Genomic DNA, 15,102 nt, shown 5'->3' on the forward strand with positions numbered 1-15,102 from the left:
TAAAATCTTTTTTGTGTGTGTGCGTATATTCAAGTCATTTGCATTATAAGGTTTATTATGTAGTGGCATAAGTGTTGGTGTGTATGCATGGACCTCTATGAACTTGTGAATATGATATAAGAGTACTATTTTTATATAACCTGCTTTATATTTCTAGATTTTTGTTACACATAATTAAGTGAGTAAGACAGATTTCACTCTTGTGCTACTAATATCTGAGTTGAAGCACGACCTGCAACCAGTGCAACTGGCTTTAGAAGTTAGTTTTCATTTGATATTGTTGATATTTTATTTGAGTCGTAGTGGCATTTTAGATCTCTGTTTGATCATATCCGTCTTGGCTGTAAACTAATGACCGTTTAGGGACTTAGTTGTGGACGGCTTCTTCAAAAATCAAGTGTGACAGGACATTTTCAAGACATCTTGGCCTTAGTAAGGGGACCTTGTGTTAATACTGTTTCTGTCTGCACCATTCAATCAAATGGAAATAATGCTGAGTTTATATGACTTTATGATTCAACATTAATCTCTAGATCTTTGATTCATTATTGTTTTATCATGTTTTATCCACTTAATTTGAGTTTATTTCTTTGTAAAAGCTGTTTTCTACACTACAGTCATAGCATTCTTCTTAAGAAACCGAATGTCCCGGCATAATGTTAAATAAATACTTGTTTTAAATGCCGTTTGTTGTGACCAGGATGTGGGTGCAGTTTAGTGCTGAGGTGTCCTTAACCCCCTGTTCTTTCTGTACTGGTATGCCTCCGTCTCTTGTCATTGTGTGTTGTCTTAGTGCCATGGTCAATATTTAAACTAAAGGGCAGGGTTAAAGGCCACTCCTTTTAACATTTCACATTCACCATCTGCACTCAGCCCTGCCCTGATAACAGGATCTGACGATCACCCTCTTTCACACACACGCACTACTACTGGTCGGCCCATTCGAATAGGATGCAACCTCCTGGTTTCTAGTTAAGCACGAAGCTGCATCTCACCAGGACATGAACTTACCTGAGATAAAGCTGAGAAGTACTAACACACACGTCGCACTAACTAACTAATAATCATTCACTTAACACGCCTACTCACTGCTTCGCCTCAGATCACTTGAGTCCTTCAAGGAAACTTTTCTCACTGTAATTTTCCATTTGTGCCACGTGATATCACAAATATATTCCTTCCTTCCTTGTTCTGCTCGAGGTTTAAAGGAAGTTTTTTTTTTTACTTTTCAAGTGAGTGTTGAGTCTCTGTAAATAATATTATAAAGAGTATAGTCCAGACCAGGGGTCCGTTTCACAAAGCAGGTTTATTGAAAACTCAGAGTTTGTTAACCCTGGAATCACGGAAACTCAGAGTTTTCCGTTTCACAAAGGAGGGTCAGTCAAACCCGAGAGAGAGGGTTAACTCTAACCTGTTTCACAACGTGAGGTAACTTAACCTCGAGCTCAGTTGCCATAGTAACATACTCCGTGAATCTAACCTGGTCGGGACCAGGTTTTCCTGAAGAAACCCTGAGTTTCTCTCGGTCTCCGCCCACTTTCAGAGCCACATACTGAATTTGATTTCCTCATTCCTGCGCTGTCAGAACGTCCTCTAGTTCCAGAAGGCAACGTTTGGTGTCAACTTTTTGAACATGGCGTGTCCTTTTGATCACGATCCTGTGGACGAAGGTGCAGCAATCCTGCGCAGGGAATTACATATCTGTCGGCAGAGAGTACTCAGACCACGCATAGATATTTCAGCCCTCCCGGACAATTTTCTTTTTGAGCGGTACCGTTTTACTTCACAGTCTATAATTTACATACACAACCTCATCCGTCCGCACATTTCAAACATCACGAGTCGCAGTCATGCGCTCACATCGCAGCAGATTTTGTGTGTGGCGCTGCGTTTTTTTGCCAATGGCAGTTTCTTGTATAACATCGGAGATGCTGAGCACTTGAGTAAGGCAACTGTATGCAGGGCCATCAGAAGAGTCTGCCTCGCCCTGAAAAGACTTTTACCTATATTTGTTGTCTTCCCTGGACACAAACCTGTCAGGGCCATTAAGGAAGAGTTCCACAGGATCGCAGGTGAAGGATGTAGAGATCTGTTGAATTCCTTTAATATCAGGCTGTATTATGACATTGTGCTGCCACCTCAGACTTGAATTAGTAATTTTTATTATTTTTATTTGTTTTAGGATTTCCCAATGTGATTGGCTGCATAGATGGTACGCACATTCCCATCACGGCTCCCTCACATAATGAGGCTGATTATGTGAATAGGAAGTCCATTCACAGCATTAATGTGCAGGTACATGTAGACTAAGAAGTTTCACTGTGTTAAGCACTTCCTCATAATTTAACTAATATCTGTCATTCTCTGCACTGTCAAGATCATATGTGATGCTGCACACATAATCTCCAATGTGGAGGCCCCGTCCACCTGCCAGCTATGCAGGATGGCCGAGCGGTCAGAGACACGATTTGTACTAATCACTTTTGAGTTTAAAGCACCACCACAAATAAAAACATGAGGCACATTTCAGTTGGTCTTCTTTATTTCCTACAAATACAAAAGCTAGTTAAGTTAATGTTCCAATAGTTAACATTGACATAATTGACATGTGACCATGCACCCACCTTTAATTTATGTTCCAGTATTTGGATTTCCAAATCTGCTTTTTTAATCTGGCGGTCGAGGTATAGCATTTCTTTATCGGTCTTCTGGATTTTTTTTAGGAGGTGAATTTTATAAATTTCTTTTACTGGTAACTGGGAATACATAAAGAGGACATAAAATTAACCTGTTGCACATGAATTCCACACAATAAATCTCTGGAGTTTCATGAACAGCTGTCTCACTGTGTCAATCTCTGCAGTTGAGGTCAGGGGAGTCTCCTGCTGCTGCCCAGCCCCAGGCTTCATTGTTTAATACAATATAAAGAAGACATTTTTGAGTGTTAAAAGAGCATTATGGAAGGGATCAAAGAAGTTCAGAGTCAAGTCATGCAGATGTCTGACCTGTTTGAACAATGTTTTTATATTTCATCTTAAGTTGCTGCCAAGTGCGCTTCTCCCCCGCCGGATTGCACCTACATGAAATAAATTAATAGGCTCCATTCATGCAATTTGCCCTTCAATAGTTATTGTGATTGCAAAATATTACATTTAAACTTACGCATTGACCCGAGCAGCAATGCTCTCCCATGCCCTCTCCCTCTCTTTAGCAGCCGCTGCAGTGTTGCACTTCTTTCTAAAGACATGCTCATATTCTCCATATGCAGTCATTAATATTTCCAATTCTATTGGGGTGAAAAATGCTGCCCTCTTTCTGTCAGTTTCCATGTTCAATCATCGAATCTGGGCTCCATTGATGCTGGCTTTATATGTCTGTGGAGCTCATGTTTAACTCCAGGTTAAACTACTCTGAGTTGATTAAACCAACTCAAATCAGCTGTTGTGAAACCGAAAACTCAGAGTTTCCTATCTCAGAGTAGATCAACTCAGAGTTCAGGATTTGACTCAGAGTTTGTTGAACCTGCTTTGTGAAACAGACCCCTGCTCTGTAAGGAAAAGGTATCGAGATTTGGCGCTATATAAATAAAATGTAGTTGAATTTGTGAAAACAAGGAAGAAAAATCATCTAAATGATCAGGCAAGGAGTAGTTAACTGACTGAGACTAAGACTAAGAAGAACAAGAACAAGAACAAGAACAAGAGTGAGAGCCAGACCAAGACCACCACCACCACCAACAACAACAACAACAACAAGAATAAACATGAATATAAACATGAACAAGACCAGGAAGAATAAGACCAAGACCAAGAACAGCAACAACAAGAATGAAGAAGAACATGAAGAACAAGAAGAAGAAGAAGAACAACAACAACAACAACACACAAAAAAGGTCCATAGCACTCTAAGGCACTAAGTAAAAACAGACAACATTTACATAAATACAATAAAAATATAAATACATATGCAACTTTACATCAAAAAGCCACATGTGATGCATCCTGGTGCAGCAGCTACTGCAACGTCTGGATGAAAACCTGACTGAGCTCTCAGCTCAAAATAATATAAAAAAGGTGACACGCCTACACACGTACTTCATGTCACAAAAATTTTTATTAATGAAAATGTTTCAGTTCCACTTCTTGGATCTTTGTCAGGTCAGAATGTGTGAAAGATTAAAAAAACACACCCATATTTAGACATCATGCACAGGGTGACAGGAGTGGTTAAACACCTGAAAACAATTAACAATACATTAGGTTACATCGTTTCTTTTGCAAACACTGCCTATGACAGCACCTCAGTGATGCGCATGTAATTATGGCATCATACTATTGTTTTGATGATTTGATGTTCTTCTTTGTAAAGTGTCTTTGAGTACCTTGAAAAGCGCTTTTAAATAAAATGTATTATTATTATTATTCTTATTATTATTATTATTATTATTATTATTATTGCCTCACGACTCCCTCAGGACTTCAGATCGGTCAGAATACAGTCAGACTCTTGCTGAAGCTTGTTTGTGACAACAAAAAACACAAAAGTGGTTACCAATGGCAACCATTCTGGAGTTCAAACCAAATCATAAAAAAATGCACTATTAACTATTTTTTAAATTACATTTTTATTCAAAATGTGGTTGTTGTTTTTTTTTTTTTTCTCATTTCATTTAAAAATATTTCAGAGATTCTTCCACATACCACTAGAGGGAGGTTAAAACCAGAGTCAGAATCAGAAATACTTTAATAATCTCAGGGGGAAATTATTTTTGTTACAATACTCCAGTATACAAACAAACAAAAACAACATATGTAAACAAGTAACCATGTATTAGGAACAAAAAAAAACCCCAAGTTAAATAATGTTAGTGGCACAGTGGCACATATATTACAGTTTAAGAACCGGTGCTCTGAATAAAGCAACCAGCAAGAATATGAGCTATTGATCAGGTAGATGAGACTGTGAATGTACAGATCTGGATGTAATCCTCTGTTATCTTATTTAAATCAATGTATTATTCATAAATTTAAAGACGCAGTCTCTCCAAATACACACTAACAAAATGATTTGATGTTGAACAACCCCCATGATGCTGTGATTGGGTTTCAGTGCTAAGCAGATGTTGGTTTGGTGTGTTGGGGTGGCCCACTGTCACTGTTTTGTTGTTTTGTTCGAGTCTTTAACCCTCGAACACTAACGTCGTGTGATTTTCATTGTGTTGCTGCTGTCTGAGTTGCATGGGTCCTTGGGTAGCTTCAGGCTGCTCACTGATGTCATTATTGGTATGTTTGTTTCCCTCCTCACATCTGTTTTCAAGAGGCATGCGTTCAGGTGATTTTCACCTGACATTAGTGATAGAGAGTGACATTTTTTGTCTATCTACAATCTGATGCAGAAAGACAAAGCTCACATGTCCCAGGAATGGGTGGACCAAAGAACGAGTTCCCAGCTCCATTATTTCTTTTGTTAGGAAATTTCTCGTTAAGGATTACCTGATTTTTCAATAATTTTGCTGCCTTTTGAAAAAGGGACCCCATGGTACCTTTTATTTTTAATTTTATGTGATATTGAATATTGGGAAATTAAAGAAGAATACTACAATTTTACATACAGTGTTGTACTTTTACATAAATTGATGAAAACTGTATTTTATCCGGGATATTATATCAGGTTAAATATACCCGACATTAGTGATGGTGTTACTAATTTTAACGTTAGTGTTTTCTACCTTAAAATTACAGCTTCACGTTGGCTTACAGGGTTCCTCAGTCACTCCCAGTCTGCAGCCAGTGGAGTGGAGCACTTCAAATCCACTGTGTGCAGAAGGAATGACCACTCAAAGAAAAAAAACACACGGCAGGCAGCGTGTATATATTTGGACATTTATTCAATACACTGTGTACAAAAGAATTCAACAGAAAATATGACATGTATGAATGTGTATCCCCCGTATTCATACAAACACATGAATACAAACATTTCACCTGAACCCATCTTTAAAAAAAAAGGGTTGATGCTCAAGATTGTATCAAAATAAAAAAAAAATAAAAAAAAATCATGGAGGGTGGAGGGAGCAACAACAACAAAAACAAAAAACAAAAAACCTCATTACATTCTAACAGTCCCACAAGAGACACGAAGGTCATTTGTTTTCACAGAAAACACTCAATAATGCTGACCCGCAGAGCAGTTCATCGTTCGTCTGACTCCTTAACACTGACAGTAGTACAGAGGACGCAGAGGCAGCAGCTCTGAGATCAGGGGGAGGTCGCTCTTCTGACAGAACCAACGCATGTTTGACGCTCATGATTGTCGCGCATCAAGCCGGCAGGTCTGACCGCGGAGCTGCCGAGGCCGGAGCGCACAGATGGAAAGCTTACATTTGATCACACTCACTCACTCATTCACACACACACCGCTGTTTGCGTCCTCGCTTCACATTCAATATCAGCTGCTGTAAGAAACAAAAAGAAAGAGAGAAGGCCTTCCTCATCAGGTCGGCAGTTCATTTCTTTATGTTGTCCTCAGGATTGGACCAAATAAAGCTGTTTAAATACTTTGTAATTCTTCTCCGGAGGGCCCAGTTTTAATAAATCATAAGCTGCGGATAAACTCTGTTGGCCTTTATCGTCATAAAGTGCTTCCTAAATCTTTTGTCTCACATTTGAGAATAGTGTAAGACAGGGGGAGGAAAAAAAGAAAAAAAAAAAGCCTCTTCTGTACAAACCTGCCTGATGAAGTAACAAAACAATATCACGTGTAGTTACACAGTACAACAGCCACGAACGCGGAGGGAATTTAATCGCGTGGAAAGCTTTCGAGCTGTTCCCGTTCAGTCGACCACGTTCAATGGTTTTTAGTGACGGAGCACATAGTGGTCAAAGTGTGGCAGCCTGTTACGGTCTGTAACTGTTAAAACTGATCACAATAAAAAAAAAAAAAACAACTCAGTCCCATCGCCGATCGTCTCGGGTCGCACTCCCTTCCCTCGTGTTTGTTCTTGCTTTGGGATGACTTCACACGTCTTCCCTACTCGCTCTAATGTTCGCGTCTTTAAACGGAAACGGGGTCGACACCCTCACAAAAAGGATTGGCTCCCTTCTCCGCGAAAGGCCGACAGTTAATCGAGGGTTGTTCCCGGGAAGGTGCAGCGGCGTCGCCTAGTGTCCGTGCTGTGGGTGCTGGTTGTGTTGGTTGTTGGCGGGGTGGTTGGGGGGCAGCGGCGGCCCGTTTACCCCGGGGTGGTAGAAGGCACAGTTGCTCTCGTACCTGCAGCTTCCCTTCATCATGAAGTGACGACACACCGGCCTCTTGGACATGTCTGACGGGAGGAAACACAGCGGGGTTACAATCACACCGATAAAACAAGCTCGGTTACTTTAGTTGTTTTCAGACTGCGTCCCACGTACCGTTCATGTTGTTGTGTCCTCCTCTTGGCCCTCCTCGTCCTCTGCCCCTAAAGCCCGGATCTCCTCCTCCTCCCCGGCCCCGTCCTCCTCGGTGGAAGTGGCCTCCCCGGTGGGGCCCTCCTCTCATGGAGTCGTCTCCCCAGTAGTTGCCGTCTCCTCGGCCCTGGCCCGGCGGCGGCCCCATCATGCGCGGGCCGCCGGCGTTGAAAGGTGGTCCGTGGTTGTGAGGGGGCGGTGGGTGGTTGAAGCGAGGTCCGCCGGGCGGGTTGTTGGGCGGGTAGCCGCCGTTCATGGGCATCTGCATGTGCATGTTCATGTTGTTCATGTTGTTGGTGCCTGGACCGTGGCCCAGCAAACCCTGGTTCACTAGATGAGACAAAACAAGATGACGATGAGCGACACGAGGACGCGAGCAGGTGGACGTGACACAACACAACTGATTATAATCTTACCTGGTGGAGGTCCGCCTTGGTTCTGGTTCTGGGTCTGCTGCAGGGAGCCCAGTAGCTGTTTGATCTTGTCCGAGAAGTCTGGCTGCTTGATCAGGTCTTCAGTGGACTGGTTACCAGAAGCACCCTGAAGACAGACAGCTGGTATTAGTAACAAGTCGCTGACTATCCAACGGCAGCTTGGTGACTGTCACTGTATATTTACCATGATGGACGAGAGCAGATCCTGCACGTTGACCGTGGGAGCCACCGGGTTGTTGACGGTGCTTGTGGCCTGCGGGCTGCGGGAGTTGCCGCCCAGGTTGAGCATGAGGTTGGTCAGGACGGGCGGCAGCTTGGAGCTCTCGTTCTGGGCCATGGCAGAAGCCTGCTGCGACGTCGTGTCCATGGGCTCGCCGTAGCCGTCGTCCATCATCGAAGAGTCCTGCTGGGAATGAGATGAGACATGGAGACTGATCAGCGGGGAAGATCTCACACAGATGTGCAGAACGTGTAATGTATGTGTGTTTTGGGTGTACTAACCTCGTCTAGAGGGATCAGACGGGGAGGCATGGGCTCATAAGGCTCTGGGTCTGGTTCATGTGGACTGTCAGGCACACTGATGATAAAAAAAAAAAAGATGGGAAATCATATTTTTGGTCATGGAACAAACAAAAACGTAGAAACTACCACAGAAATTCTGACTGTTGTCTGAGCTCTCACCTTTCTTTGCTGAGGAAGATCTCCTGCAGGATGCCCATCTCGCGGTCTCTCTGGGTCAGTTTCTCGGTGCTGTTGGCCCCGGCTGCGACCAGGCTGCCGGTCAGCATCAGCGGCCTCGGGGGCGTCCACGGTACCCTCTCTTCCATGGTGTCGTGGGAGAGGCGGCGGGCCATCTCAAACGTCTGCCTGTCCATCATCAGCTCTCGTTTGGCAGCCTCGCCGAAGTCTTTAATCTTGTTGACGTTGACTCTCTCTGTCTCGTCCAGATCAAAGTAGAAGTAGTGTTTGAGCTGCTCCTCCTCGGCCCAGTGAACGGTCTTCTTCTTCTTGCCCTTCTTGGTCAGGGTTTCTTCCTCTCCACGTGGTTCTGCCAGAGCGTTGGGCTTCTCGCCTGCAGACAGGAGACAATGAGAAAGAAATATGTTAGGGGATAAAACATAAAACACAAGACAGCATAACGTACAAGAAGCTCAAGTATTGTGAAGAACAATACCGTTGTCAGAGGCCTCTGGGTCCTCTGAGGGAACGGGGGTCCCAGGCTGCTCTGTCTCCATGTTTTCGTCAGCAGGAGCGCCGGAAGCAGCAGACTCTGGAGACGACGGTTTAGTAGTTGAGGAATACGTAGAGGGTTTGCTGTCAAACGGACTCGCCTGAGGACAAAAAAGGAACAAGACGAAGTTTAGATTCAAATTCACGATCAGTAACTTCATCGGTTAATTAAAGACGGCGCAGCAAGGAGAGATCGGTCAATACCTTGTTAGACGTAGGGGAGACCGCCTTGACATTCGGTGGAGTACCACCGCCGGATTTCTTCTTCTTGATCTTGATGCCGGGCACTGGGGCAGAGTTCAGAGCGTCTAGGAACCCTGTGCACTCCATCGCTGTGGAAAGGACACAAGAGAGCGGTGAACACCACGTCGTCTCTTTAAACACACACACTTCTCGTCTTAAACGTTCAAACTTACGTTGTGCTGGAATGATCTTGACTTTGATCTCTTTGGCAGAGTTAGAGGGCATGTTTAGAGGTTTGTACTTCTTCTCCAGAGGCGGAGCGTCAAACGGACCAGAGCTGTTTGGAGGGAAGATCAAACATGTTAGTGCTGCCGTCAGTAACATACGAGGCATTTACATGAAGACACCACAAGATGGTGCTGTGCTCACAGAGACAGTACCTCGGCCTCTTGAGGAGTGGAGGCTTGATGTTGTACTTGTCGCCGAGCTGTGGGGCAGCTGGCGTCTTCTTAGGGGGGGCCGGGTTTGGAGTGTCCATCTCCAGTCCTGCGTGGCAGAAAACATGATGAGCATTTCATACAGAACTTAAACGAACCGAAACCATAACATTTAGAGTTAGTCAGGTTACCTATGGAACGAATCTTCGCGTGGCTCGGTGCGTGAGCTTTCGGCTTCTCCTTCTTCTTCTCCTCGTCTCCACTCTTCTCCTTCACCTCCCGCACTGGCACCTTGCTCTCGTCTTTCTTCTTTTTCTTTTCTAAAAAGATTAACAGAGGGCGTGTTACAAACTGTTGCGGAGAATAGAGAGACAGACTTTTTGAAGAAGTGAAGTGTGATCGGTCCTGTACCTGCAGGAGAGCCACTGCTCGAGACGCTCTGCGAGCGGATTGTAGCCATCCACCCATCTACGAGCACGGACGCTAACTTCCTCAGTTCTAAAAATAAAAGGACAAGAACATGAGTTGGATACATTTATAAACTGCTGTCTATAAATATATGAGAGCTTAGATTTTTGATGTTTCAGCACACTGACCTTCTGTGTCTGCGCTCTTGCTCAGCTGCTTCACCAGCTTGGCTGTGTTGTTCTGGGGGGAGAAGATGAAAAGCACAAACAGCGGCGGGTTAGACAGGTAGGCACGGCTGCTTGTGTGGCACAGCTGGAGGTGTTGTTCAAGGCCGAGGGGCTTTACCTGTTTGAGGTGGTCCACTTTGAGAGGCAGCTTCTGCAGCGTGAGCAGGATGAGCTGCAGCAGCGGGGTGTTGTTGGTGGTTTTGGAGTAGGTGAGCCACGAGTTGAGCAGCCTGTAGCCACCGACTCTGATGAACCTGAAGAAAATGTGACAAAAACAAGATTTTTTTAATGTTTATATAAGAGCAAGTGTAACTGGAACTTGTCAGTCAGAGTCAGACAAGTCAGAGAAACATTTACTTTAAAAAGTATGGTTTGTTTCCAGCCTGTTTAAAAAGCTCTGGAACAAGTTAAGCAAGTTGTTTTTGAGTATTTCTACGTCTTTAACATCTATTATTAAAGACTGAGCCTTACAATATGAAGTGCACAAAGCAGAAGTGAGGCTTACCTGTTGAGAACATCGTGGGATTTCGTCTGCAGCAGGATGTTCAGGTACATACACCTACTGACCATCTTGGTAGAAGCTTTCATGAGGCTGCGTTGACAAAGAGCAAAGGTGTTATGAAATCTGAGAGTCGTGATCTGACTGTTGAGTTTAAATGTTCACAGTGTGTACACACGGCTCCTCACCTAAACACTTTCGGGACTCCCTCCAGGCTGCGGAGCTCTCCATCTTTTCCCAAGAGATTCTCCACCCCCTTCAAAATCTCTCTGGGGTCCACTGGTCCCCCTGCCATATCTGTAATGTACATAAGCAAGCAATTTGATACACGATCCAACAGGACACAGGTGTATTACACTCTCTGACAAGCACAGGCAATCGTTTGTCTCTGCTAAGATGTATCTAAATACTGTTTACTGAGGACTTTTCGCATGCTAAACAGGAAGGGGCGCTCCATGCTACACAATTCCACCCAGAGCATCTTTAAAACTCAACAACTTCAATCTATTTTGTTTCAAAAATGGAGCCACCAAAGGCTCAGAAGGCACCAAAACAGCAACACTGTACCAAAACAACAGCCAGATTCTACATCCTGCACTCATGACTGAGTCATCTCAGTGACTCAATCACTGACAAACCAACTCCGTTTGTATCAAGCACATCCCACCAAGTCCAAGATCCAAAGAAGTGACGCACAGCACTCAAACCGGGAGCTACAAACCGACTTACAACGCAGTGATTCAGGAGCAGACCACGCCGAATACGTTACCCAATAAATGGTTTGAAAACAACATCTAGACTGATGATCAGGTCACAACAAATCCCTTTTAAGTACAGGCAGCCACACAGTGCAGGATGGCTTCAGTCTGTCCGCCTCGTACTTGAGATGTTTGGAGTGGTTGGTGAGGCCAACAGTTCAGCAGGTACAAGGGCAGGACGCTGTAACTTATTCCTCGGTAACCAGAGTGTTCCCCCTCTCTGGGACTTTGACTCGCAGGCGTAAGGACAGGACATATAGTCTGTTACGATGTTCATTTTTTTTGTGTGTGAGGCAAACACTGTTTATTCCAGTACAGGCTAGGTTTAAAAGACAACACAATAAAACTGCAATAAATCTACTTTACTTTTAAATCTTAAAATGTATTTAATATCTGTTAAGTATTATCCTTTTTTTTTTGTTTTACAAACATATGTATTATATTGATATATATCAAACAGAAAACAAGGTGAGAAGGTTTGGTTAAAGCAAAAGTAGCCGAAGAGAGGAATCTCTGCAAGAAAAGTTACTGAAAATGATAGATCAACTTTTTAATAGCACACGTCTATCACAGTCATTCACATTTGTGCAACTCAAAACATGGAGAATGGAAACAGAAACATCATTAGGCACCTTGTAAAAAAGCTTGTTTTCATTAATTAAATATGAAAAGATGAATGGTATAAAAAAAGAAAATTAAAGTGTGATTGAAGGTAACTGTATGAAGAATGAAATGCTTGAAAACTGGAGTAATTAGTTCAGTTAAATACTCATCTGTGTCCTTTTTTTAAAAAAAAGAAAAAGGGATTGTCAGACTGAAGGCATCTCTGTGTTGGACTACAGTGGTGTTAATGACATCACTGTCAACTGATCCAGCCAGAGGGTGCAAAGTCAGGCCGCTTACTGACACCTAGAGGTTAGTTTGTGGTTACACACTGCCACTGTGCTGTCTGTGCTGCTGTTGTTGTTTGTTAAACAATAGAGAGATGCATTACAAATTAAAAAAACAACTGTTAGTGCAACATCACATGACAATCTGACCTGCCACACATTCATCTGTGAGCGTCGTTTATGATTTATAAAAAGATCCAGCACTAACTCAGCCGGCTTTTTTAAAAATATATATATATTATTATTAATGTCTCCACTTTTATATAAATTATCACGACACAAAAAAAGGGTCTTATGAATAACCTCCAAATGGTTCATTGAGCGTTGGAAGCATGCACTCACTGTTACGCGTCTTTTTTTTTTTTGGCGCCAATTCACATACAGAAGAAACCTGTAAAAATCTGGCGGAAATCAAATTCATTGGAAATGTCATGATGTGAGGAATCAGTTAGGTCTTACCCGTGTAACTGTTGTAGTAGAAGTTTTATATAGTCTCAGACCTCCAAAACACTCCAAATAACCCAATTCCTGTAAATGTCACAATTGTTACACAAATATATATAGATATATATATATATAATTAAATAAATAAATATACACACAATCAGTGTTAAAGCTGCTGGTTCAGTTTGGGGGAGGGGAATAAGTCATACTGTGGTGTTATTGGTACATTATTGCAAAACAATCAATGACCGAGAACCCTAGAAACAAAAACAAACAAAAAAAAACAAAAACAATGAATTACCGTAATTTGTATAACGGTTGCGCAACAGAACACCGAATAACGGTTATATAAGGGCAGTTCAGGCTTTGCCTATAAATGGCTTGCGCTCTAACCTGACATCTGTCATAGCTTGAGAACAAGCCTGCTCCTGCTCGACTAAAAAAAAAAAAAAAGGAGGAGTAGGAGGAGAAGAAGGGAGGGAGGGAGCTAAGAGCACCTCCCTCCATTAACCACTTCGACGACCAGCAAACCTAACACAAGCAACAATGGCTCTCTCTCTCTCTTTCTCTCAAAGAGCAGCACAACACCGTACTCTGAAGATATCTAGCGGAGCAAGTCAAAGACAAGACACATCAAGTCTCTACTTGTTTACAACAACAAAAAAATAATAAAATAAATAAATAAAAAGGAAAAAAAACGTCCGCTGTAGCTCCCCGAGGTGAACACGTAGCAAACACCGGAGCTTGTCACCCACCGAGGAGGACGAAGTAAAAACCACAACCGAATCCGCCATATTTGTTACAATCCGACCGTTAGTGCTTCTTCCTGCAATCTTTATCCACAGATTGCCGAGTACATGAAGGGGGGAAATCCCTGTGCTATATATATATATATATATATATATAATTATCGACATTGTTTTCTCTTGAACACACAGGAGTGCTTTCATATAAAATATATATATCCACAAACAATCCTGTCAAATTAAAACTAGACGCAATCTTTATGTATAGATTGCGGGGTTGTGGAGCAGCCCCTAACAAAGCAAAGCGAAAAGTCCCGACTTCTCTTTCTCTCTTCTCTATCTATGCCTACGGCAATCTTTATGAGTAGATTGCTTATGGTTATTTAACGAATTTTAACTCTTTTATTTTTAAGTTTTTATTTGTACAAGCCGTCCATTCAGTCTCACACACAAAGAAAAACGGAGCGTTGTTGTTTTGTTTGTGCCTCCGTCCACTTTCCTGTGTGAGCTCATACTACTATCACTTTTTTTTGTCTATGTTCAAATTAACGACAGCCAGCTTCTTTTCTTTTTTTTTAAAACCGCGATTATATTTAAACTTCAAAATCAAAACTTACTATTGTTAATATAGATCCTCAGCGTCTCACGGGTATATTTAGAGTGTGCTTTTCGGGCACTTATATCTCTTATTTCATCAATTTTATATCGTCAACCTTCATGGTTTTAATATCAACTGAAGTAACTTCGTATGGGTTGGGGCTGTGGTAGCTATATTTTTTAAAAAGGCTAGCCTTTTCCTTCGGGAACAAACTGCTGGAGGCAAAAATAGTAATCAAATGTCCATTACTTGAAGAAAAAAATATGAATTTTGAGAGTAGAGTTGTTCAAAGTCCTCGGGACGGGTTCAGTCTTCGGCAAAGTAAATGCATACCTGCAAAACACACACAAAAAAGAAACACACATTCAATTACGACTGACAAATGTACGTTGTCTCTCTCTTTTTTTAAAGTCAATATTAAAAGTCCTTGGTTGGTATTTGAATACATTCTTTTCTCTCTCTTTTTTTTTTCGCATTTTAGGACGAACAAAATGTTGAAAATAAGCCTTGCTGTCTTTCTGACTTCACTTACCTCTGACCAAATCCAGGAATGAGCTCGCAGAGGTGGGACTTAGCTTTTATAGTGCGTGACGATTTTTACGTCAACGGCCACGTTTTTTCTACGTTTTCGCCCGAACAAAATGGCGGTTGACCGACCTTCACTCCCCTGGTGAAGGGCATAATGGCGTAGTTATGTACAAATAAGAATAACTCGCTAAATACACCATGAAAGTGACTTCCACTTGCACCATTAAAAAGACACAAAAGAATACTAAAGAGTTTCGTCGAGTTAACTGGGTTGT

At 42.4% G+C, this 15,102-nt stretch overlaps 2 protein-coding genes across 5 annotated transcripts; one reads left to right on the forward strand and one right to left on the reverse strand.

The window, feature by feature from the left end:
• The first annotated feature begins 1,282 nt into the window (after positions 1 to 1,282).
• On the forward strand, positions 1,283 to 2,626 carry LOC109136969 (putative nuclease HARBI1). Its single transcript, XM_019253850.2, has 3 exons — positions 1,283 to 2,072; positions 2,183 to 2,295; positions 2,378 to 2,626. Exons 1-3 carry the CDS (start codon positions 1,634 to 1,636, stop codon positions 2,516 to 2,518), a joined length of 693 nt encoding a protein of 230 aa, XP_019109395.2. The 5' UTR covers positions 1,283 to 1,633; the 3' UTR covers positions 2,519 to 2,626.
• A 3,242-nt stretch (positions 2,627 to 5,868) lies between these two features.
• On the reverse strand, positions 5,869 to 14,944 carry ppp1r10 (protein phosphatase 1, regulatory subunit 10). 4 transcript variants are annotated; one of them, XM_027286901.1, is made up of 18 exons: positions 14,832 to 14,944; positions 14,549 to 14,632; positions 11,052 to 11,160; positions 10,870 to 10,956; positions 10,483 to 10,618; positions 10,326 to 10,377; positions 10,141 to 10,227; positions 9,921 to 10,049; positions 9,733 to 9,838; positions 9,526 to 9,629; positions 9,314 to 9,441; positions 9,054 to 9,210; positions 8,561 to 8,951; positions 8,381 to 8,456; positions 8,064 to 8,285; positions 7,862 to 7,985; positions 7,410 to 7,775; positions 5,869 to 7,321 (listed from the first exon to the last, which is right to left on the reverse strand). In XM_027286901.1, exons 3-18 carry the CDS (start codon positions 11,156 to 11,158, stop codon positions 7,161 to 7,163), a joined length of 2,433 nt encoding a protein of 810 aa, XP_027142702.1. In that variant the 5' UTR covers positions 11,159 to 11,160; positions 14,549 to 14,632; positions 14,832 to 14,944; the 3' UTR covers positions 5,869 to 7,160. The 4 variants fall into 4 exon arrangements, with proteins under 4 accessions (XP_027142702.1, XP_019110007.1, XP_027142701.1 ...); XM_019254462.2 differs by having other exon boundaries at positions 14,319 to 14,632; XM_027286900.1 differs by lacking the exons at positions 14,549 to 14,632; positions 14,832 to 14,944 and adding an exon at positions 11,281 to 11,935 and having other exon boundaries at positions 8,064 to 8,282.
• Between the last annotated feature and the right edge of the window lie 158 nt (positions 14,945 to 15,102).

Source organism: Larimichthys crocea, chromosome XIII (assembly GCF_000972845.2).
Source record: "Larimichthys crocea isolate SSNF chromosome XIII, L_crocea_2.0, whole genome shotgun sequence".
NCBI classification, from domain to species: Eukaryota; Metazoa; Chordata; class Actinopteri; family Sciaenidae; genus Larimichthys; species Larimichthys crocea.